The sequence below is a fragment of the Semicossyphus pulcher genome, unplaced genomic scaffold (genome assembly GCF_022749685.1).
Source record: "Semicossyphus pulcher isolate SPU_LCO1_2020_fin unplaced genomic scaffold, fSemPul1.0.p SCAF_22, whole genome shotgun sequence".
NCBI lineage: Eukaryota > Metazoa > Chordata > Actinopteri > Labriformes > Labridae > Semicossyphus > Semicossyphus pulcher.
The window spans coordinates 11,746,695-11,769,313 of record NW_027211696.1 but is presented as its reverse complement, the minus strand read 5'-3'; the positions used below and the strand labels follow the sequence as shown (position 1 = coordinate 11,769,313).

General features: G+C 41.4%; 1 protein-coding gene across 6 annotated transcripts in view; it reads right to left on the bottom strand.

Annotated features, from left to right (window-relative positions):
- Positions 1 to 2,886: 2,886 nt before the first annotated feature.
- Positions 2,887 to 22,619, bottom strand: part of mapk10 (mitogen-activated protein kinase 10) — a 46,213-nt gene continuing 26,480 nt past the window's right edge. For 3 of the 6 annotated variants that reach the window (XM_069673261.1, XM_069673262.1, XM_069673267.1), the window contains 6 exons: positions 20,228 to 20,410; positions 15,116 to 15,240; positions 13,313 to 13,339; positions 12,374 to 12,437; positions 11,424 to 11,501; positions 2,887 to 7,771 (listed from right to left, as the gene is read on the bottom strand). In XM_069673261.1, the coding sequence (XP_069529362.1) occupies positions 7,629 to 7,771; positions 11,424 to 11,501; positions 12,374 to 12,437; positions 13,313 to 13,339; positions 15,116 to 15,240; positions 20,228 to 20,410 (620 nt within the window). In that variant the 3' untranslated portion in view covers positions 2,887 to 7,628. Of the gene's footprint in view, positions 7,777 to 11,393; positions 11,502 to 12,373; positions 12,438 to 13,312; positions 13,340 to 15,115; positions 15,241 to 20,227; positions 20,411 to 22,619 lie in introns of all 6 variants that reach the window. The other 3 variants (XM_069673263.1, XM_069673264.1, XM_069673265.1) reach the window with 3 other exon arrangements.

The following is a 22,619-nucleotide window of genomic DNA, read 5'->3' as shown; positions in this document are numbered from 1 at the left end:
GTATTGGTTCAAATACTGATACTGGTAACGGTATTGTTATTGTTCTGATACCAATACTGATACTGGTAACGGTATTGGTTCAGATACAGATACTGGTAACGGTATTGGTATTGTTTTGATACCAATACTGATACTGGTAACGGTATTGGTTCAGATACAGATACTGGTAACGGTATTGGTATTGTTTTGATACCAATACTGATACTGGTAACGGTATTGGTTCAGATACAGATACTGGTAACGGTATTGGTATTGTTTTGATACCAATACTGATACTGGTAACCGTATTGGTTCAGATACAGATACTGGTAACGGTATTGGTATTGTTTTGATACCAATACTGATACTGATAACCGTATTGGTTCAGATACTGGTAACGGTACTGATATTGTTCTGATACCAGTACCGATACTGGTCACGGTATTGGTAGTGTTCTGATACCGATAAAGGTAACGGTATTTATATTGTTCTGATACCGATACTGGTAATGGTATTGGTATTGTTCTGATACAAATACCGATACTGGTAACGGTATTGGTATTGTTCTGATACAAATACTGATACTTGTAACGGTATTGGTATTGTTTTGATACCAATACTGATACTGGTAACAGTGTTGGTTCAGATACAGATACTGGTAATGGTACTGATATTGTTCTGATACCGATACTGGTAATGGTATTGGTATTGCTCTGATACAAATATTGATACTGGTAACTGTATTGAAATTGTTCTGATACAGATACCGATACTGGTAACAATATTGGTGTTGGTATTAATATTTTTCTGATACCAATACCGATACTGGTATCTGTTGCCAATTTTAAATATAGTCTTCTATCCACCTGACAAAACTAGTTTTCATCCTAATTGAGAGCAAAATAACTAGAGTTGCAAAAAAAGGGAGAGTTGTGTTTGTGGGTCATAACTGTGAAAAAAAGTGGATTACTGCGTCACATGTGTCGACACGTAGGACATGAACAGCCTGGTTGCTAGCTTCAGTAGCAAGTGATGCGTGCATGATGGTGCATGAGTCCTTGAGGGCCAGTGTACAATAAGTGAATGTCTGTAAAGTGACTGCATATCGATGAAGAGTGTATTTATGTAGCTTTAAACCAAATGTGTACACAATGTGGATTTTCTGATGGGTACAAAACAGGACACATCTGACTGCAGACCTGAGCTGGACTTCTGTCAAAAGCCTGCCGCCTGCCACTCTTCTCTCTGAAGACCGGGTCCCATTTAAACCTGCTGCTGGTCAATGCAGGACATCTGGAATGTGCACATGGAGGGGAGAAAAAGTGCCTGAACAACTAAAAGGAGGGAGGGGAGCTCGCGCTTCTCATTTTGGACCCTTCACCAGGGAGTAATGGGCTTAATCCGAGCTGACAGCGGCACCTCGTTCTGTGAATTCCTCACAAAGAGAAGATTATGGACGCAGGGCGAGAGGCAGAGGGGGACTGGGCTGGTGGAATATTTTCATGACGTGATACTTGATACACAAAAGAACTTTGAAAAAATGACTTAATATGAATAAAAGTGCATTTTCATGTGAGTCTGCCTTTGTAAATTACTTTATTTGCAACTTGTTGTGTTTAACAGAAAATACAGTGTGTGTGGATTTTAGGATACTTGCATTTTTCAGTTAGTAAAAGAAATGTTAAATGCTATGAAATTGAAGTCTGAAACAAGAGTATTAAAATAAGTATTTAAAGAAAGTATCAAATCCATGGTACAGTTAAGACACCTGTACCATCAAAACTTTTTGTGTCTTATACAATTTATATCCTATATTTTAATTGCACGTAGGTGTGAATGTGAGCGTGAAAGGTTGTCTGTCTCTGTTTCAGCTCTGTGATTCACTGGTGATCAGTCCAAGTTGTACCCCGCCTCTCGCCCAAAGACGGCTGGGATCAACTCCAGCCCCCCCGTGACCCGCTGTGTGGTATGGATGTATTATAATACATTTCCTGACAAACAATAATTGCTGCTTTTAATACACAGGATTTGTTTTGCCCAATCTACCAAATTGATTATCCACTAGTTTAATACTTTACATATTGATTGGGAAAATATTGCCCAAAAACTGGTCGTGCTTGTGGACTACCATCATTGTCTGCAGTTGCCTGGTCTAGCCTCAGGACCCACCCCCACCTCCTTATGATGTGATGCGGGACTTGACAGGGAGCCAGTGAAGGTGGATGAGGGTGGGGGTGATGTGCTGCCAGGGTTTGGTGTGGGTAAGAACCCTGGCAGCTGAATTAAGTACATACTGGAGCCTGTCCAGGGTTTTGTTGGGAACCCCGGACAGGACTCCATTACAGTAGTCCAGACGGGAGGTGATGAAGGAGTGAATGAGGGTCTCAGCTGTGGAGTCGGAGAGTGATGAACAGATGCGGGAGGTGGAAGAAGGCGGATTTTGTGACAGATTTGATGTGGATTGATTTTAATCTCAAGAGCTTTTTTTCCTGGTTAAATAAATAAAAAATAAAACATCTGCGACCCACTGAAAACCGCTCCGCACCCACTTTTGGGTCCCGACCCACCACTTGAGAACCAGGGATATAAATGACATCGTAAAATCTGCGACAAAAGCAAAACTTTATAATCCCATATCATCCTGTTGCCCACCTCTAACATGAAGCTGCTTTTATCCTGCATCCCCAGGCAATATTTCTTTACTTTATCTGCCTGAAAACTTCAGACTTCAGAACTGAGCGGGCCTGAAACTGATTTAAAGTCTGTGTGGGTGGGACTCGGTGTCACTGCGAGAGGTTGGACAGATGGTTCTTAATGAGAGGAAGGTAAGAAACACGACAGGCGCACAGAAATCCAACATATTGAATTGCAAATCACAGCAGGTAAAAAAGAAAACATACACAGAAGTCCAAGATCAAAGGTTTTGTTTATTTTCAATCACATACATATACTATTTTTACATACACAGTTCCTTTAAAATGTTGTGTTTACAGTAACAGCTTTCAGTAATTTTTTTCTTTTTCTTTTGCATTTGTTTTGACTTTATTTGAAACGCTATAGCCTGAAGCTTCGAGATCAGCGTGAAACAGATACAATTTATTTATTTGTTTTTTTTTCATTTTTCAACCTGACAATGTCAAAAGAATGATTCAGTAAAACAGCACGGAGTAAAAGAAAAACAAGAGAGAAGGAATCAGAAAAGAATCGAAAGAACAACATCACCTGATTCAGATGAGCTATACAGGGTTTCATCATTGTAAGACTCGAAACATTTTTAGCATCACCTGACCCTTGCAGTAGCTTGCCTCCCTGTCTGAGTGCAATAAAGTGTTTATTGCATTGTTGGATTGTTGTTATTTACAATATGACACAAAGAAAGTCGTGAAAATCAAATAATCTGGGGATCACAAGTACTGGGTCCAAAGATTTCATGTTGGCACAGCTGAGTATAAGATGCATCCTAACTTCTGACATGTATTACATATTGGCAATAATATTATGGCTGAATGACAAGTCGGCCATCTTTAAATAAATGGCCGACAGATTGGTTAATCCTGAATTCAGAAGAGATCATTTTGAGTCCCTTGTGACAAAAACTAGTGGCAGGATTGGTTGACACATTTTCTAATTCTATGTGACTGAACATGAACACACACATGATCTACTTTCAAACACATGACTTCTACCAACTCTCCATCCACATTCTTTAAAGCGATCCCACAGAGGTCGCCATCGAAAATGATCATCTTCCAGTTCAACCTTCACAAACAGTTTGCGATCGATGCTGGTTAGTTTGAAATCACACACACACACACACTGGTGACGGAGCAGAGCAGCAATGACGTGAGTGAAAACAATTCATTTCTACATTCAGTGCGGACAACCCAGCTGTTTCTGTGTTAGGATCGTATCTACCTCAGGTGCATTAAGAAGGACCAAAAAGCACCTTTTTTATTACAACAGAATTGTCTGGAGGGACGTCTTATAAAAAGATTCACATTCAGAGAAAGGAAAGAAGACAGAATATGTGACCAAAACATGTCAAAGTCAGAGTAATGTGGTATGGATGGTTAAAAATGCCCTGTAGATTATCTGCAACAGTACCGTGAGTATTTGTGGTGCGGGAGTCGACTCAAACTCTGACCCCCTTTTGTGAGAAAGTTCATTCAAAACACAAAGTCATTTTTCAAAGTTGCACCCTGTTTTTTATTTTGAGAGATTGCCCTGGCCAGACCCTGAACAGAAAGCCAAGCTAGCCGTAGCTTATTCTGGAGACGCTGCCCTTAGTTAGCCTCTTAGCTCCGTGAGAGTACCGCGAGTCTGCGTGTGGTTTACTGGACATGAGCCACAGGCAGAGAAAGAGTGTTAACAAAGTAGCTTTTTAAAGTTAAGGAGGGATTCTGAGACGTTGTATGTACAGTGAGAGGGATTATTTAACCACTGTGCTGTGGCAGCTGAACCGGAGATTACAGAGATACAGCTAGAATAACATGAGATGGACAAAGTGTGAAATGTCCACAGTAGATAATACAGTGATATTGTTGTAAATGGTGTTTTGACGTGCTGTAAGTGTAAGCACTGTAAGCGTCCACGAGTCCTCTGTCTACAAACCTGATTTCTGAATGTACCTGATTGTCAAGTGATAAAACACGATGCAACAGGTTATCCAATATAGTATGTTTGTTCACTCAAACGCATCTCAAAGTTACTAGAGTATGTTTCCATACACTGCCAGAATAAGAAGATTAGATCAAGAAATCTGTCGCACTGTTTAATGGAGATGGATCGAGTTTGAAGTTAAATTAAATCATTAAGAAAAAATGGCGAAAAGCTTTTCATGTTCCGTAAAAACTAGCATAAGCATAAGTAAGATTATACACCACAAAACGTCACTGTCACTGGCTTAAAAAATAAAGTTGAAGCCCCAAAATTAGCCCGAACACTGTTCCGTACTTTCATGTGTCTGTCTCTATCGGCGGCTCGGGGGATTCAGATGGTTTTAAGGCAGAAAAGAAGAAGCAGAGGGAAAAAATAATATCATTCCTGCGCTTTGCAATGCTTCATTCCAAAAGGCACTTGCCATATTCAGGTTCCACCTATCAAAATAAATAAGTCAATAAATACATCTTCCAGCTCAGAAATAATAAAGTGAACAACTATTGGGAAGCCTCTTTATACTTCCAATGAAAAATAGGGTTAGTTTCTGTATGTGTAGCGAGTTAATGTATTGAAATGAAACATTGCTACGAGGTTAACACTCATCGCCCGCCTGTAAGCTACCAACTGTATGCATCTCCGTCAAATCTATGTTTCAGTCAAATAAATACTAATATTCTCCTTATGGTGAAACCACAGTGAAACAGACCAGCCTCCTGTGCCTATTAGGGGTTAATGGTACACAATGCACTATATTTACATGGCGGCCATTTTGCTCTGATGTCACTCTCAGGGTGGGAGGCTAAAATACATAATCCCCTACTGCTGCGTTCCAAGTTGTATAAACGTAGGGATCATTGATAGCAACTGCAAAATAAATGTATGTTAAAACACAACCTGGCTAAAACAACCTTTCTGATAACCCTTTAACTAGCGATAAAACAGAACATCTAACTTTAGCATCCACCCCTACCTAGCTAACATTACCCCTCGATGGTGTTGCCCTCTAAGAAAGGACTCTAAAGTTGTAAATTCCTAGCTAACGTTAGATTTCATCATTGTTTCTGGCCATAATTCAAGCTAAAAAAAAGTAGCTATTTTTTAGCATTTAGCCAATTCCTAGCTAACGTTAGATTTCATCATTGTTTCTGGCCATATTTCCAGCTAAAACAAAGTAGCTATTTTTTAGCATTTAGCCAATTCATAGCCAACGTTAGATTTCATCATTGTTTCTGGACATAATTCCAGCTAAAACAAAGTAGCTATTTTTTAGCATTTAGCCAATTCATAGCCAACGTTAGATTTCATCATTGTTTCTGGACATAATTCCAGCTAAAACAAAGTAGCTATTTTTTAGCATTTAACAGATTCCTAGCTAACGTTGGATTTCATCATTGTTTCTGGCCATAATTCAAGCTAAAACAAAGTAGCTATTTTTTAGCATTTAGCCAATACCTAGCTAACGTTAGATTTCATCATTGTTTCTGGCCATAATTCCAGCTAAAACAAAGTAGCTATTTTTAGCATTTAGCCAATTCCTCACAACTTAACAGTGTGATTGTGTTACCAGACAGGATAGGAAAGCTCCTTTGTAACGGTTCTGTTAGCTAGTAGAGGGTAGATTGCTAGCATTATGTGTTGTCTAACATTAACTAGGTTATCAAATTTGTTACAGTTTGCATGTCAAAATATGTCTTTTCACTTTCTGTTGTCTTTTCAGTTGTTGATAAACTGCAGAATTATGAAAGGATGATGTTTTTTTGTGCCTTGAACACAGCAGGACAACAATATGACAGCATTTAAGCGTCCCACCCTGAGCGTGACGTCAGTACAAAATGGCTGCCGTGTCAATACGGTGAATGCCATGCAGGGCTGTGTGCCAGCCTGTGGGGTGATGGAGGGACCAATCATACACTGCCAGGGGAAATAAAAGGGACATTACACACAAATCAGACTTTTTAAACTCCTCTTGTGAAGTCTGAGCACAATCAAAATAATTCACTCTACTGAGTGTACTGACCCTTCAAGTCCCGAACTCAGCCCTGACATTTACTAATGTCATGACGGCATAATGACAGAGTCACTGCCTGTGGTTGACAAACACGCACACACTCACACTTATCCTGTGACCAGACCCCCCTCTTCTGTCTGGGTTTGAGTTAGTTCACATCGTATATAAACAAAAGCCTCTATACAGACTCATTTTAGCATACAGTGAGATTAGCATTGTTTTAAATCTAATCATGCAGGACTACAGCGATAGGCGGGGGCAACTGAGGTGGAGAGCAGTGATGTGGCAAGGTGCGCTAGTCAGAAAAAAACTCCCAGTGTACTGGCCGTCAGTCCCACTCTGTGTGCCCTTCAGCTGTACAGAATTACACTATTTACAAGTAGCGCAGGTAGCGCCGCTCGGGGTGAGAGCGACTACGTATCCCTGCAGTATAACCACATAGAAACACACAAATCAGGCAACCTTACATGGGGATCGTGTTGGGTGAAGATGAGGGTGTCTAAGACCAAGCCTAGAGGTTAAAATACAGCAGTGTTGTTACATAAGGGTCGTACAGGGAGAGGAGGGAAAGGAGAATGACGTTTGTTTTGTACAGTAGTGATGAGCAACATGGCAGCCCACCTTGCCACAATGATCGGAGCTTCTGTAAGGAATCGGGAGACCAGCAGCCAGCCAATATGCACTTTACAGGAGATGCAAGTCGAAGCATTTGGTCGCTTTTGTTTGGATGCCATATACAAGATATGTGGGGTAATATAAGCAAAGCAACTAGAGGTCATTAACATATATCTCAGCTCATTTACTTCAGTTTAAATGCTGTTTTTGAATGACAATGCACAGGCTTTAAATTTCATCATCTCAGATTCTCATGTTTTTGTTCTTAATATATTAATTTTGATCTTTACTCTTTTTTTTGTTGTGGTCATTTCTGTCGGGTTCTTCACCTCCGGAAGAACATGGGGTTGCGCAGGCAGGCGGCTAGTCACCTGCAACACCCCAGGGGTCCTGCTGAGGTCTCCAAGCTGCTGTCAGTGTCTGAGGCCAGGGTCTGGTCGGTGGACATGGAGGAGATGTCGTTGATGGAGGAGGAGGGAGGGAGGCTCTCGCTGCTGTTCACGGCTGCACCTGTGCTAAGGGAATCAACAGCAGCAGGGGGTTACAACGTAAAAAGAGTCCGGAAGAAGGCAGCAGCAGAAATACACAAGCAGAGGAGATACTTTGTGAGTGCACACAGAGGAAACAGTGAGAGGAATGTTGCAGCTGGGTATGTTCTGTGACACAGAGACGTCAACAACATCGACAAAACCTGTGGGACAACACGATCACAGTGTGTAGTGAGACGAGGGTAAGGAAGATTTGGGTCCAGCGGGTTTCACAGGAAAAATCGTCAGAGGCTGCAGAGGATCAGAGAGTCCTAAGAAACGACTCGTTATCGTTACAGGCCGGCAAGTAGCTGCTTGCTATTTATGCACATCAGTATAAACAGAGATGTTTAGGATATGATCTTATACTGGCTTATTAAAAAACGATCCGACTTTCTCTCATTGATTTTGATTTGAAGTTTAAGCAGCCGGCAGTGAACTTTTTTGACTTGATTGAAGAACTCTAAATGGAGTCTAATCAGCTGCTTGTCTGCTATTAGTAATGAGATAAACACTTCGTTTAACACACCAGATGTCCTCGTTTGATTTCCTTGAATTAACATTTTGTACCAGACAGGTTCGTCTGATTTGTCCATAAATCACGAATGTTTTGATCATTATTGCATCTTTGGAGTTCATCACGTCTCCTTCATGATTTTGTGGGCAAGCTTTGGGCTTAAAGGACAGAATGTTTATGTCACGAGTTGTTGTTGTGTAGTTTTAAAGACCCCCTCCAGTGAAAATCAAGTGTTTAACCTTGTAAACATCTCCATGTGATGTTTTTATCAGGGACAACATAAGCAGTCATCTCCACGGCTGGGCCTGTCTGCTTTTAAACTGCAGTGTACCAAGGACAGGCTGAACAACACGTTTTCAGATTGGCAGGGTTTGTGATGTCACAAACCTAAGGAGCCAATCCTGTTAATGGGCGGGGCAGCTGTAGCTGTCATCGTAACTTCTTCAAACTCACTGCTGACTACTAACGTTAATGTTACTACTGCTAATTACAACATTTCAAGCTCGCTAAGTTTCAATAAGTTGCCACTAAACGATGGCAGAGACGTGTTTTGTTTTCACGACGGAGGGGGCGGTTGGAAATGTGCATAGTGGGCGGGACTGTGCAGATTCAGGAGTTTTTAATGAGGGAGAAGGAGGAGATGCTTTGGGAAGATTTTTACAAGGTAATTAAATGTATTTTGCAGTAAAAAAAAGCCATCATACACAATTTATTATGTCAAGCAGAGCATTTGATACGTCTTAAAACATGACTGGAGCTGCTCTTTAGTTTATCCCGTGTTCAGAGTCTTCATTTCCTGTTTTACTTTGTCACTGTTGCCGCTTAGTCCCTCGTGTGTAGCTTTACTTCCTTCCTTTGTTTCGTTTCCCGCCTTTGTGATTGAGTGCCCCGCCCTCACTGTTTTCACCTGTGTCTGATTAGTCTCACCTGTCTCTGGTTCACCTCACTGTATGTAGTCTTTGCCTTCCCCTGTTTCTTTGCTAGTTCGTTATCGTCTTTCGTCATGAAACTATGGTCTTCCCACCCGTCATCTCGTCGCCCGTGTTTTCCCTTGTGGACTTCCTTATGTTGGATACCTGAACTCTTGTGGATTTGTGGCTCAGGCTTAAGTTGGACCTTCTGCTGGACTTTTGTTCCCTGGATTCTCCCTAGTAAGTCTTTTTGTTCTGCCTTTTGAATTTGCATTTTTTGTTGAAATTAATATCTGCAGAGTCTGCGTCTGGCTCCTCTCCCTTTTTGTTTGGCTCTCAAACATTACAGTTTATTCATTTTAACAAATAGAAGGATCAGAAGGTGGCGAAGAGCCACACAGACACCTTTTGGCTTGGACAGCACTTTTGTCAAATCCTCTGCGAGTTGCTTTTGTTTATAATTTATAGGAGTAAAGCCTGAATACGAAGGACAAAGATGGTAATAAAATAATATTGTCGCTATAAGGTAAAACTGCTACTTTTGTTTCCAAGCTTGCCAATGGTCCTGTAACGTCTATAAAGACTGTGTTCAGTGCAGGCAAACCATAACTCTGCTGTTTGTGTCTGCTCCCTGTTGGAGGTAATTGCTTAATGGAGACTGGTGGGCACTTCAGCTGACCCAAAATAAAACGGAGAACAAAACAGGATTAATGGCTGCCATTAAATCCAGCAGGAGGCTCACTTACAGTAAATACATCACAACTTAATGTTAAAAGTCAGCGTGCGGGGGAAGTTAATCTGGAAAGATGTCTTGATTAAAAAAACGTACGTGTAGCTCTGACGAAGACGAAAAAAACAGAAGATTAATGAAGCTGCAAAATCAGACATTAAGATTTATCTGAGTAGAAACTGTGGCAGAAGTTATGCATGTAAAGTACCTCCCTCTGCGCTCAACTACTTTCTCATTGTTTCATATTTCTAAAGATATAACAGGCTCATTAGGGGTCCTGTGTAGTCTGGGAATGATAGTGAATGTGTCAGTAATACTGTAGATAATTTAAGTATAGAGTATCGCTCAAATACAGGACACCTCACACACACGCAGTGACAGAAAAAGAGGTGTAGTTCAGTCTGAGGCATCATGTGTGCTCTCAGCTGTTTTCCTGCTGCAGTAAAACGCTGCTGTCTGCAGTGCCTGCGCTGCACTGTGTGTGCTGCACTCAGCATCAGACACGGGCCGGCCCATCTGCTTAATTACGAGCGGATGGCAAAAAAAAAAAATACAGAAGAAAGATGGCGGCGATGCATCTCTGAGAGGAAGAGTGAAGAAAGAAGCGATAAAGAAGCAGCTGTTGCATTATGGGCATCCTCTGAGCTCTTTATTGATTTTAAGTCTCATCTTTTCTTTGGATTATTTCGGCTTTAAGGAAGACAACACACTGATAACCTGCTGTCTGAACAAATTGTTTTTTTAAGATACTAATTGTTTTTGCCAAGCTGAGCATGACAACAGGCTTATAAACCTTCTACAAGTCGAGTTATCTATACACTAGTTTATCCATAAGGAGGGTACTTTGAGGGATAACCGTCAGTCCCTTCATGTTTATTTGTAGTTTCCTCTCCCGGTGAGCAGATGTTCTGTCTCTGCAGGATTTTATATCTTTAATGTTGTTTTTGTTTTTGTTTATTTTGCATTATTTCAAAGAGGATTGGCTGTTTTTTAACCAAGCAATAAGCTGTTTTTCCTCATGTATCACAGAGGAGTCTGGATGGTCTGGTCAGTGTGCAAACATGACTCCATACTGCCCCTCTGTGGCTGACTGTGAGAACAGCACTCAATGTGCTTTGGTGCTTTGCAGAGTGTTTCGAATGTCAGCTGCAGCTGTGGACTAAAATGTCCTGTGATAGACCCCAAAGGACCCAAACCTTATATCATAACATGTTAAAAATACACACATACACACTTATAAAATTACATAATGTGCTATTAAATATTATGTACAAGAAGCAGTCTTAGCATTAACTGATTAGCTCGTCTTACAAATACAGTCTGCACAAAAAGACAACACTGCACGTTTAAAAACAGGAGATGCAGGAGACAGAGACGCATGGTCAACAACACGATGGGTTATTTTATTTACAAGTGACTCCAGTAAGGTTGTAGTAAATTCACTTACAGAGCGATTAGGGTTATGCACTGAGAGTACCTGAAGGTGAAGGCTGTCCCTTCACTACGCCATTCTTCGTTCTCTCCTCAAAGTTCATCACCTCTTTGTAGATTAGTTCTGCAGAGGAACAAAGTCAGGAGAGGCCGTCGTTAAAACATTTACACGGAGAAGAAGACAGTTTATCCTGGATAAAGTTTCAAGGACATTTTGTTGACTATAGCTGCATCACAGTGTTAAAGAGGGGGTATTATGCTGTTTCATATATATAATGTTACAATGTTGGATGTCCAGAATAAACATGGGTGAAGTTTCACATCTGTAGGTTAAAGTATGTTGGAGTAATCCCCAGGCTTCTCTCTTCTACATGTGACGTCACAAAGTGCAGCCTCAGCAGGCTTCAGAGAGCTGGCCAATCAGAAGAAAGGGGTGGGGTTTCTTAAAGGATCAATTCGCCCCTGGAAAAAGCCACTGTCAGTCAAAGCTGGTGTTCTCTGTAATCAATAGAAGCAATAATATTTGAAATTGGCGCCATAGCTGTGGAGATAGCGTCCTCCAGGCACAGAGCCAAATTGCACTTTTTTTCCCTACCATAGTGGCATTAGCTCCCCATGATAGCATGATAGGACTGAGGCTGAAAATCGGCGAACTGGCCCTTTTAAAGGGGCAGCGCCGACTGAGTCGTTTCAGGCAGAGGCTGTGTGAGGGCCCTTCACAGAGCACCAGTGTGAGAACAAAAATGTTTAACTGTAAATTATGCTAAGCTACTCCACAGGTATCACAGAGTGAAATATGAAGCTTGGAATTAGCATGATACCCCCCCTTTAATGTAATCTTAGAAAATACAGCATGGTAACACAAGCAGTTAGCAAACAAGAGAGTTCTATATAATATAACAGAGGAAAATGATATGTTTTATGTATATTTAGGTCTAAAAATACATGACATTTATTTCCTGTATATACATACAGTGTCTGGGAAGTACTCCTCACCTTTCCATTCATCAATGGAGTGTTCTCTTTCATCCAGCTGTTTGTCATAGATCTGAGGCGGAGGCTAAAGGGGATAAAGCACAAACATTTTAGTAAAGCTTAAGCTGAACAACCCATTACATTACAATTACAAATACATTAATTTCATATTACTATATGTTTCGAGGTAGAATAAATAAGTTAAATACAAGGTTACGTAATGATGCATCTAATTCGGGCACATGAACTTCAGGACAAATCATGAAGATGAAAAAATACATGAGAAACACGTCCGACTATTATTATGACACTTTAACATGTTCTGTATGTGCACACAAACATGCAAGGTAAAGACACGTGTGGGTTATGATGAAAATAAATGAAGGAAAATAAACAGTGAGTACTTAATTTATCCTTAATCATATGAAATGATTCACATATAAAATATCCAAACACACATATATAGACCTGTAACAGTCAGGATGACACCACTGACAGACGGATAAGGCTGCCGGGCTGTCCAGCTAAAGTGTCGCCTCCTCTAAACAGGACACAAATACGCTGTGTGGCATCCGAGTCAACCCTCCTCATCACTCACTCACAGTGATCCTGCCGCACAATCTGACACCATAATCTGACAGGACCACCCGGGAAGCTCTCTGATGTGATGTAGCAGGGGACAGTTACAGGTCAGATTTTCCTTCAGGTGTTAAATTAATTATCACTTCTAAACAGCCTAGAGATGCCTTGTGGACATAGTTGCACTTACGCTACAATAAAGCTTTATTCCAGGGTAAAACCTTAGTATAATTCATTATGCAGATTTATCAATAAAATGTGTTTCATCATGCTTAATGACTGACAGTGCTGAACCAAATGTGTCTCCTTTAATCTGAACTCTTTCGTCTTTGTCCCATTGAGCTCCTCTTTATCATTCGATGCAGGGCGGTTGTTATTTACCATGGATATTTGGATGAGATCTCTGGCCTTCATCAGCATGAGATGACATTAGAGAAAGGGAAAACAGCAGAACATGCGTTGAAATGCCATATCATACAAACCACATCAACTCTAAATACAGTATCAGCATGAAAACCGTCATAGAGCTAGACATCCTGCACATGTGCATAAAACCCTCTACAAATGAGCTACAATGGAGGTGCGTCTTTACAAAAGCTACGATAAACCAGCGAGCGACAGCGTTGGGATTCATCAGCTGGTCATGCATTCATTAGTGTATTGCTGCAAGTAGAAGAAGTGGTATCTGTACAACTTAATGGAGCTGCAGATGGCCTTTTTTTTCCCGATCTCACTGTCACCTCATACTAATGAGGCACTGATGAAGGAATTAAGACTTCACCAAATAGACCAGAAACACCACCACTCTTACGTTACCAAACAGAACAATGCACTAAGTCGCTCTAGCAGCTAAAATTTGGAGTTGTTTCCGACTAAAGATTTAAAGTATAAAAACCATAAAAGATAGAAAAATGAAAATGGGATGTGAACCAAAAATTACCAAAGTAAAATTGTAAATGCACTGATTTCCACTGAAAAACAAACTGTAGTTTAAAATTGATTTAAAAAATAAAATAAAATGAGTGGAGTCATCAGCATTATCTTTTGCAACTGAAAGTAATAATCTCGAAGATTTTCATGTAAATAAATGTCTGTTAAGTCACTATCTGTCGCCTAATGTGGTAACACATGGTGATTGAGCCTATGGCCCACTGATGAAAGCCTTCGCATTTTGCAGTATTATACCCCTTTCCCACTGAAATAAGCGCGTTGACGCAGGTTTTTCCAGACCCAGGAAGACCCGCTTATAGATGCCGATTGTCTCTTTTCCCATTGTCAGTGGAGTATACTTCTGTCTGTCTCTTTTCTGATGCGTCACCGTCTGACGTCACAAACGCGCCGGAAACAGGGTTAGTAAACAGTGAAGATGTTACGGTGGTTAGGTCTTTATTGTATCTATTACTCATTCAGTCTGTTTATTAAACTCGGCGGCGACAAATTTGGAACGATGTTCGAGCGCTGCTCGGACGGAGACGGGTCACAGAAGTAACCGACGGAGCATAGCATCGCACCGGAAAGGGCGCGGAGATTAGCGTGTCGACACGGGTTTTGTGTTCCCATCAATGCCAATTGGAGCCGAGGCGATAATTACCCGGGTCTGCTGCAGAGTCGTTTGACCCGGGTCTGAATGCGGATTGTAACCTTTCCCACTAAGATAAAAAGCTGGGTGTTAGCTGGTTTTTGACCTGTGCGAAAAGGGGCTATACAGACCGGGTGTCTGTGGCGACTTTCATGGAAAAAATCACAAGTGGTGCTTAGTGACGTGTTTTCCATCAGCCAGCAGTGGTTGGTCTGCCAGAGAGGGTAGGCGGAGCTAAGGGGCTGCTTTTCCGGTCTCTGCAAGTGTTGCGAGTAAACAGTAATCTACTATGGCTGAACAAACAAAGAAAAGATCGATGACTACAGATACATCTTCAAAAATAAGTGAAAATCCAAAGAAAAAGAAACAAATTGGACGCTCAGATGAAGCAAACAGTCTAAAAAGGAAAGCGACCGTCAGCGAGGAAAATCAACTGTGGACGTCACCGTGGGAAGTGTGCTCCCGAAATTACCGTTAATAGCCATAGATGCCGCCAAAGAGAATGACACTGAGATCTTCGAGATTACCACTTCAAATTAAACATTCAAAAACAACACATGGAGGATTGAGCTCTGGACGGTAATACAACACGCGGGCCTACTCACCGCCTCCACCTCAGCCGGATCGTACCACACGTTGATGTAGGGGTGCTGTAAGGCCTCGTCCACCGATATCCGTTTAGCGGGGTCGATGATCAGCATCTTAGACAGCAGGTCTCTGGCCTGACTCGCTGTGGTTTGAAAAAAGAAAAGAAACAAACATCTGGTTGAGCTCAAGAGGCATGAAAGTAATATTGGTCTATGACAGTAATATGCCACAGGGAGAAGGGAACACAATAAGGACAGAGACAGAAATGGATTAAAGGGAATAATAAACTGATGCAGCTTCTTAAAGGAAACCAGAATCTTACAAAGGTTTTTATATAAACAGACACTTTCACAGACGCAAAACAAGCTCCCGTGAGCGTCTTTCAATTTGTGTTTATTTTGGCGCCCCCTGTGGACAAAGCCGTTACTCTCATCTATTTGCTGATTTTGTCCTGTACATGCTTAAAGATATAATCTCAAAGATTTTCATTTAAGTAAATGTCTGTTAAGTCACTATCTATCGCTGAATGAGGTAACACGATGGTGATTGAGCCTATGCATTTGCAGTATTACAGACTTGGAGGAGGGGCTTGTAGAGTAAAACATGTCACTTCCTGTCTCCAGTAGCGGGCGCTAGGCCTGATGGGAAATATTTTCCTGTAATTATGTTCAGGCTGGGACTCTTGTCGTACACGTGAAATATGAAGAAGCTAGAAGACTGTATATGATAGAGTGATTTTTAGTTTTTGGCATTTTGCCAAAGAAACATCAGACTTTGACCCCCTGCCAAGGCCACGTCCATTGACAAAAACTCAATTTTTCTGATAACTTTTGATCATCAATGTCTTGTCGATACACTGAGCGAGTTTGAAAAGGATCAGTGCAAAACTCTGGGAGGAGTTCGTCAAAGTATGTAACCAGTGAATGTGGCAAAATAGGGCAAAAATGACCACAAAATACAAAATGGCTGGCTTCCTGTTGGGTTTAGGGTATGTCCATAATAGACTTTTTTGTAGGTCCTGACATGATACATATGTGTACCAAATTTGGTGCACGTAGGTGAAACCTGTGTGAGGGGCTGAACTTTCCATTTTGCCATGGCCATTCACGAAAGCAGGATCACACGTACATTTCTCCTACTTGTGATGCACACGCCAACTTTCATGAGTTTTGGGGCATGTTAAAGCCGCCACATATGCAAATCATTTGGGCGTAATAATAATAATTCCTTGCATCCCAATAGGGTCCTCGCACCCATCGGTGCTCGGGCCCTAATAAGTGAAAATTCAAAGAAAAACAGAAACAAATTGGACGCTCAGATGAAGGCAAACAGTCTAAAAAGGAAAGCGACCGTCAGCCAGGAAAATCAAGAGTTACAACTGGAGCCTACCGTGGACATCTGGTTAAACTGGGAAGTGTCCTCCTGCAATTACCGTATATCGCCATTTGGGGGCGCCCAAGAGAATGAAACTGAAATCTTCACAATTGTAAGTTTAAGTGTTTTTTAACAAAGAATCTCATCCTGCTTTCTTTAACAGTCATATGTATCACTCACTTTAAATTATTGCTCTGGAAAATGTAAACACAGGCAGCGTGCAGTTAATCGCTTCGTCTGACACCTACCCCCCGCCAGCAGTTTCAGGCGTTAAAAATAACTATATAGAAATAATCAATCTTGTCGCTTATGGTCTGGTTTGCTTATGTGGGTCATATAGAGTAATCAGAATTAATTTCAGTCTGTTTCATAACCAGTGAAAAACTCCTCACAGGAGCTTTAGCATGAATTATCGGAGCCATAAAGTGGAGAAAGTAGTCCAGATAATCCTCTATCAAGCATCCAGATCGCGCTTCCTTTTTCTAATCTAATTGAAATTCAAGACTCGGGCTCGTCCCAAATACTGTTTATCTCTGATTCATAAAAAATTCAGCGCTTGGTGCTATTTGTTACGCCATGATTCAGTCAACTTAAATAATTTATGAAATCTGCAAAATTACCTGCTCCCACTTGTGCCTTTCTAAATAAAGACAGTATTGTTCAACATCTCAGCGTACAAAGCCTCTGCAGTCGCTCGCTTGGTCATTCTCTTTGGACTGATGTGAAATTGAGAACCCTTAAACCACACACCGTCTCTCTCCTACACACACTGACCCTGTTATAAATAACTCCACAGCAGCAGAGGACTCAAGAAGCAGAAGTGAGAGCAGGGAGAGAGACAGATGAGCTGGGCGCACCCGCAGCATTTTACTTCAGCATCAGCACGTCGATAACAAAAGTACGGTAAATCTGAAAAATGACTCCTCTATCGCTCTCCTTTCACCTTCACCTCCCGCTTATCTATCTTTCTTCCCCCTGTCCTTCAGTAGTGTGTGTATGTTTCTTCCCCTACAGTTCAAACATGCCAAAGCCCAAAGGATGTCTGCCTCAGTTCCTGCCTGTAACAGTACAAAACATTCACAACAGCAGCACTTCAACCCGGTCTCCCACTCCCTCTCCCTCTCTCTCCCTCTCTCTGTAGGTGCGTTTCCTTTAACACTGTCACTCCAGCAGGGAGCAGTCGGCATGCAGAAGTGATTCATGAGAAGCAAACCAGACGGGAGCTTTGATGCAGGAGACGGGTAACGGAAAAGAAGCATATTTTTAAAAATATCTTATTGGTGGGATTTTCCACTTTTTAAAGCAGTGGGATGAGGATTGCGCTTCTCAGCTGAGACGGAAGAGACAAATGATGTCTTGGTTAAACTTGTGCATATGAATAGATTGAATTCACAGAGGCTTCCAGAGCGGGGTTCAAATAATACATTTCAGCGAACACGCTTCGGTTTAATGTGGAAGCCTGAAGGCAAACTGTAAAGTACAAGTTTTCTGAGGTAAAGGTTGACCAAGAGGAAAGTTTCTTACAAAGCCTAGTCGCTCTCGGAGGCTGTACTTTGAGTTAAATGCTAATATAAACATGCTAACATGCTCAAAGAGAATTAAAGAGGGGGTAGGATGGTGTTTCACATTTTAAGACATAAACATAATGTTACAATGTAATTTCAAAGTTTCACATCTGTGGGTAAAAGTATGTTGGAGTGCTGTGAACGCCAGGTTTCACACAGTTCTTTCTACACGCTGCACTTTGTGACGTCACAAAGTGCAGCCTCAGCAGGCTTCAGAGAGCTGGTCAATCAGGAGAAAGTGGGCTTGTAGGGGCGGGGTTTCTTAAGGGGACAGAGCTGACTGAGCCTTTTACTGTAAATTACGCTAAGCTACTCCACAGGTAGATACCTCCCCCCTTAATGTTAATGGTTATGGCGTCCGTTTTACAAGATCATAAACCAAAATGCTGGAGAAGAAAAAGTTGTGGGATCACTGAAATCAGTAAGATCTTTAAATTCATGTAAGAATACACACATTTTCTACGGAGATGATTCAAGACTAACCAGCATTAAAGCCTGACCAGTAATAAGGAGACACATTTAAGAGGGAAAAATCCACTCATAACCAATATGTCTGCGCTGGAATGAAAACAGATCTTTTGTATGTTATTTCTGCATCCTTTTGCACCCAAAATTTTAACATTAGGGCTGGGCGATATGGCCAAAATCCTATATCACGATATCGGATTTTTCATATCTTGATTGCGATATATATGGTAATTTAACAAATAATTAGTCCATATGAAATTATCACATCGTAACGCCTATATTTGGATAATCCTGTGTGAATTAAATACTTTGCAATAGGGATCGACCGATTAACGGCCGGGCCATTTTATTTATTTTTTTGACGGCCGATAAGAGTGCATAGTGCTCACACACACGGCGGAGAGGAGAAAAAGTTAATTTCTTTGCAAATTTTATTTAATTTTTTTATTTACTTTATAAAACTTCAGGAAGTTATTTATTTATTTATTTAAATTTTCAGTTAACTTTATAAGAGATGCTGCTGACCCTGGGAACTCCCTGCGCTTTTTGTTTGTTTGTTTAATAAACATATGCTTAAAGGCATTTAAACAAAGTTAAGTGTTGGAGTTTGTATTATTCAAAATTTTGACACCAATATTTTCACTTTTACTGCAAATGAATATCGGCTCCAAATATCAGTTATCGGCCTCATTGACTACTAATAATCGGTATTGGTATCGGCCCTGAAACCGTATCGGGCTATCTCTACTTTGCAATATAAGTATTGAGTTTCAGTTTTCCTGCCTTTTCTGCACGTTAATGTCCATGTTAATTAACAGCGCCTCCCTCCATGGTTCACTCCAGGTTAACGGCAACATGTAAGGATTAGAATGTCAAGCGTTGTCTAAATGACGTAAAAATTGCCGTAAAGCAGTTCAGCTGCTGGTTTCGTGACATTTTCATATTGCTTTCACGATATATGTTGTCATACTGCCCAGCCTTATTTAACATTACTAAACATTGTTAGGCAATCTTTGGCGCTCTGCGACCCGTGCTGCAGACAGTGCTGAGAGTATAAAAACTATGAAGCTGGAGCTCCCTCTAGTGGACAAAGTCACCATTTCTAAACCAAACCCCAGCTAACTTTTAAGCATTATATGTCCTATAAAAAAGCCTTGCATATCTTTGCATGTTGGAAAATATATCCCTGATAACCATTTATCTGTGATAGGCCCGATAATACTATTACTCAGCAATGACTGCTTTCCTGTCAGAGTGTGAATGAAGCGGTAGTTAAGACTGGCAACATACTTTATTATTACATTAAATAGGGAGACGTCATATTTGTGTTGTGATTATAGCAGCCATCATGATTTTAACGTCACCAGTTCTCAGTTGTGTGTGGTGTAAGGTGAAGAAATCTTTATCTCTCACATGATTCTCTTGATTGTAAACGTAATTATGTCCCAAATGAAGGGTAAACTGTACTTTTTTACACCTTATGTTGCTCCTGTAGTTAACCACAATGATATCCTATGAGTGATATAATAGTGAAGGTTGTGACTTCATGCGAGGTGATCCTGGAAATACTGCAGAGCAGAAGATCACACCTCAAGGACACGAGCGCATGTCTATAAACACAGACGTGCTAAGGTTTTAAATGCAAATGATTAGTCAATAAAAAAGGAGGTCAAAGATAAAAACACACCGCAGACTGTTCACATGGCACGTTAAAGTTCTCACCTTTGAGTTTGTTGTGCTCAGAGTCGGCGGGGAAAAGGCAGTCGGGGAAGAGTTTGGGAAAGGTGAGGCCCGCGTACTTTGGCCGGTTCTCCACGTAGTTCCTCACTGTGGGCTGAAGCTTCTTCATGAACTCCGGTGAAGGTGTTCCCAGCTGCTCGATCACCTTGTTCCACTGGTCGATGTCTGGTGCGGAGGGTCGGGATTAAGGGAAACACAGGTGGAAGACGCAGCATCCTGTATGCCGACTATACGAGACTCAAGGTAATTTAAGTGGAGTAAAAAATGTTAGTGTGTGTGGGGTGTGTCTGCTTGTGTTTCCCAACAACTACTTCCTCTCTTACCCCCTCAACACACTCCTAATGACCCCCTCCCCTCCCCTTTTTCTCACACACGGTGCCAGATGAGGCAGCTAGCTGCCAGGGCCACCAGAGATCTCCGTTACTTCAGTTTGCTGGAACCCCTCACACTTCCACCTCCCTTTTGTCTCCGCTGCACATTGGCCGTGATCCACCCAGCGCTCAGCGAGGCAATTTTTTTTTATCCACTAAGGTTCTTATCCATGGCTCCTTGGCAAGTTACTGGATTCCCTCAGACAGCCTGAGGTGTTTTGTTTTTTTTCTCAGAGTGTGTCAGTGCCAAAAACCATGATGCTCCACTGTGCTCAGAGTTGTCTTGGAAAAGGGCATCGTGCACCTGAAGGCAACGTATCTCAGGAATATCCTGTGGGGTTCCTATGGAATTCAGGACTACATGTGAGGAAGCGGCTGGAGGTCAGAAGGATACGGTCAGTCCCCGGGAACAGCACTGTACCTCTTATCACCTCTCCAAAGATGCAGCCCACTGACCACATGTCCACTGGGATCACACATACACACACACAGGGACATGCACAAGCACACACACACTTATATTACCATCTACTATCAAAAAAAACTTCTCACATCTAAAAGAATCGCATATATAAATTAAGCTTCCGAGTTATCACCCTGCATTCCTGTGATGATTCATTTATCACATGCTAAATGTGTCAAAATTCCTCTACTTTCTGTACCGATAAAGCCTAACATATTTTAAACAACTCATCTTAGACTCGGTGGAGTGTATTAGCCTGTCTGGGGACCCCAATCTGTGAATCTGGAAGAGAATAAGGTCCTAATACATACATAAGATGTGTCACTTCCTCTGTGGCCTCAATGCACAAGGTTTGATTTTCAGTTTTTGTTTTTTGTAATCATTGGTGACCTACCAAATATTTTTGTCATATAAAAAACTAGCAAAGCATTTTTTTCTTTTTGTTTTCTAGGGGTGAAACTAACCTTCTCCTGAAATTGCCTGCAATGTTAGCTTGAGGTCATACTGCCTATATAGCCATTTTCCCACTTGTCATAAAGCCCGCTAACACCCGCTGACACCCGCTGACACCCGCTAACACCCGCTAACACCCAGCTTTTTGCTTAGTGGCTACAATCAGCATTCAGACCCGGGTCAAATGATTCTGCAGTAGGCCCGGGTAATTATCACCTCGGCTCCAACCAGCATTGGTGGGAACACAAAACCCAGGTAGACACGCTAATCTCCGCCCCCTTTCCGGCGTGATGCTATGACGCACATTGAACTTCTGGCCGCTGTCGTGTAAATACAGAAGAACAACATACAACGGCAAATTTGTTCTTTGGCAAGACAGCGAGGTGAGAGAGCTTCTTCTGATCCCAGGAAGAAGAAATAGGGCAACAGTTTCCGGCGCGTTTGTGACGTCAGACGGTGACGCAGCAGAACAGAGCACAAAGGAGTATACTCCACTGGCAATGGGAAAAGAGACAATCGGCATTTATTAGTGTGTCTAGTGTGTGGGAAAGGGGTACATTTAACAACACACATAAAATATTAAGACATAACTTCTTATATTTTTTTTAGGCCTATCTATTTTTTCACACAGGAAAAAAACGTAACGCCAAAGTAACTTCATTGACCCACAAAAAAATCACTGTATATTACAAGCTAATCTTTAACAGCATTGGCTAATCAACGTTAGCATCAAGTTCTTCGACGCCTTGCTAATGTTAAAATGCTAATGTTAGCTTGTTACAAATAGCTTTACAGAAGACTAGTAATACCTGACGATTTCATCCTTCATATTTATGTGGCTTTTTTTTCTTTCTTTTTATTTCGCTTATAGAAGATTTGTTAACACGGAAACGGAAAACACTGTTGTGTTTAATTTTGGAGAAAAGAGAGTTGCATCTCAGGTATATGGACCCTAACATAACTCACTTCTTATTGGCTCGCAGACCCGGGGTCCCCAGATGTAAGCTGAACCGCTAGTAAGTCCTGGTGATTTTGGCTAGCTAGCCCTACTCTTTTCTTGACTGCTAGCTTGTGGATAGCTAGCATG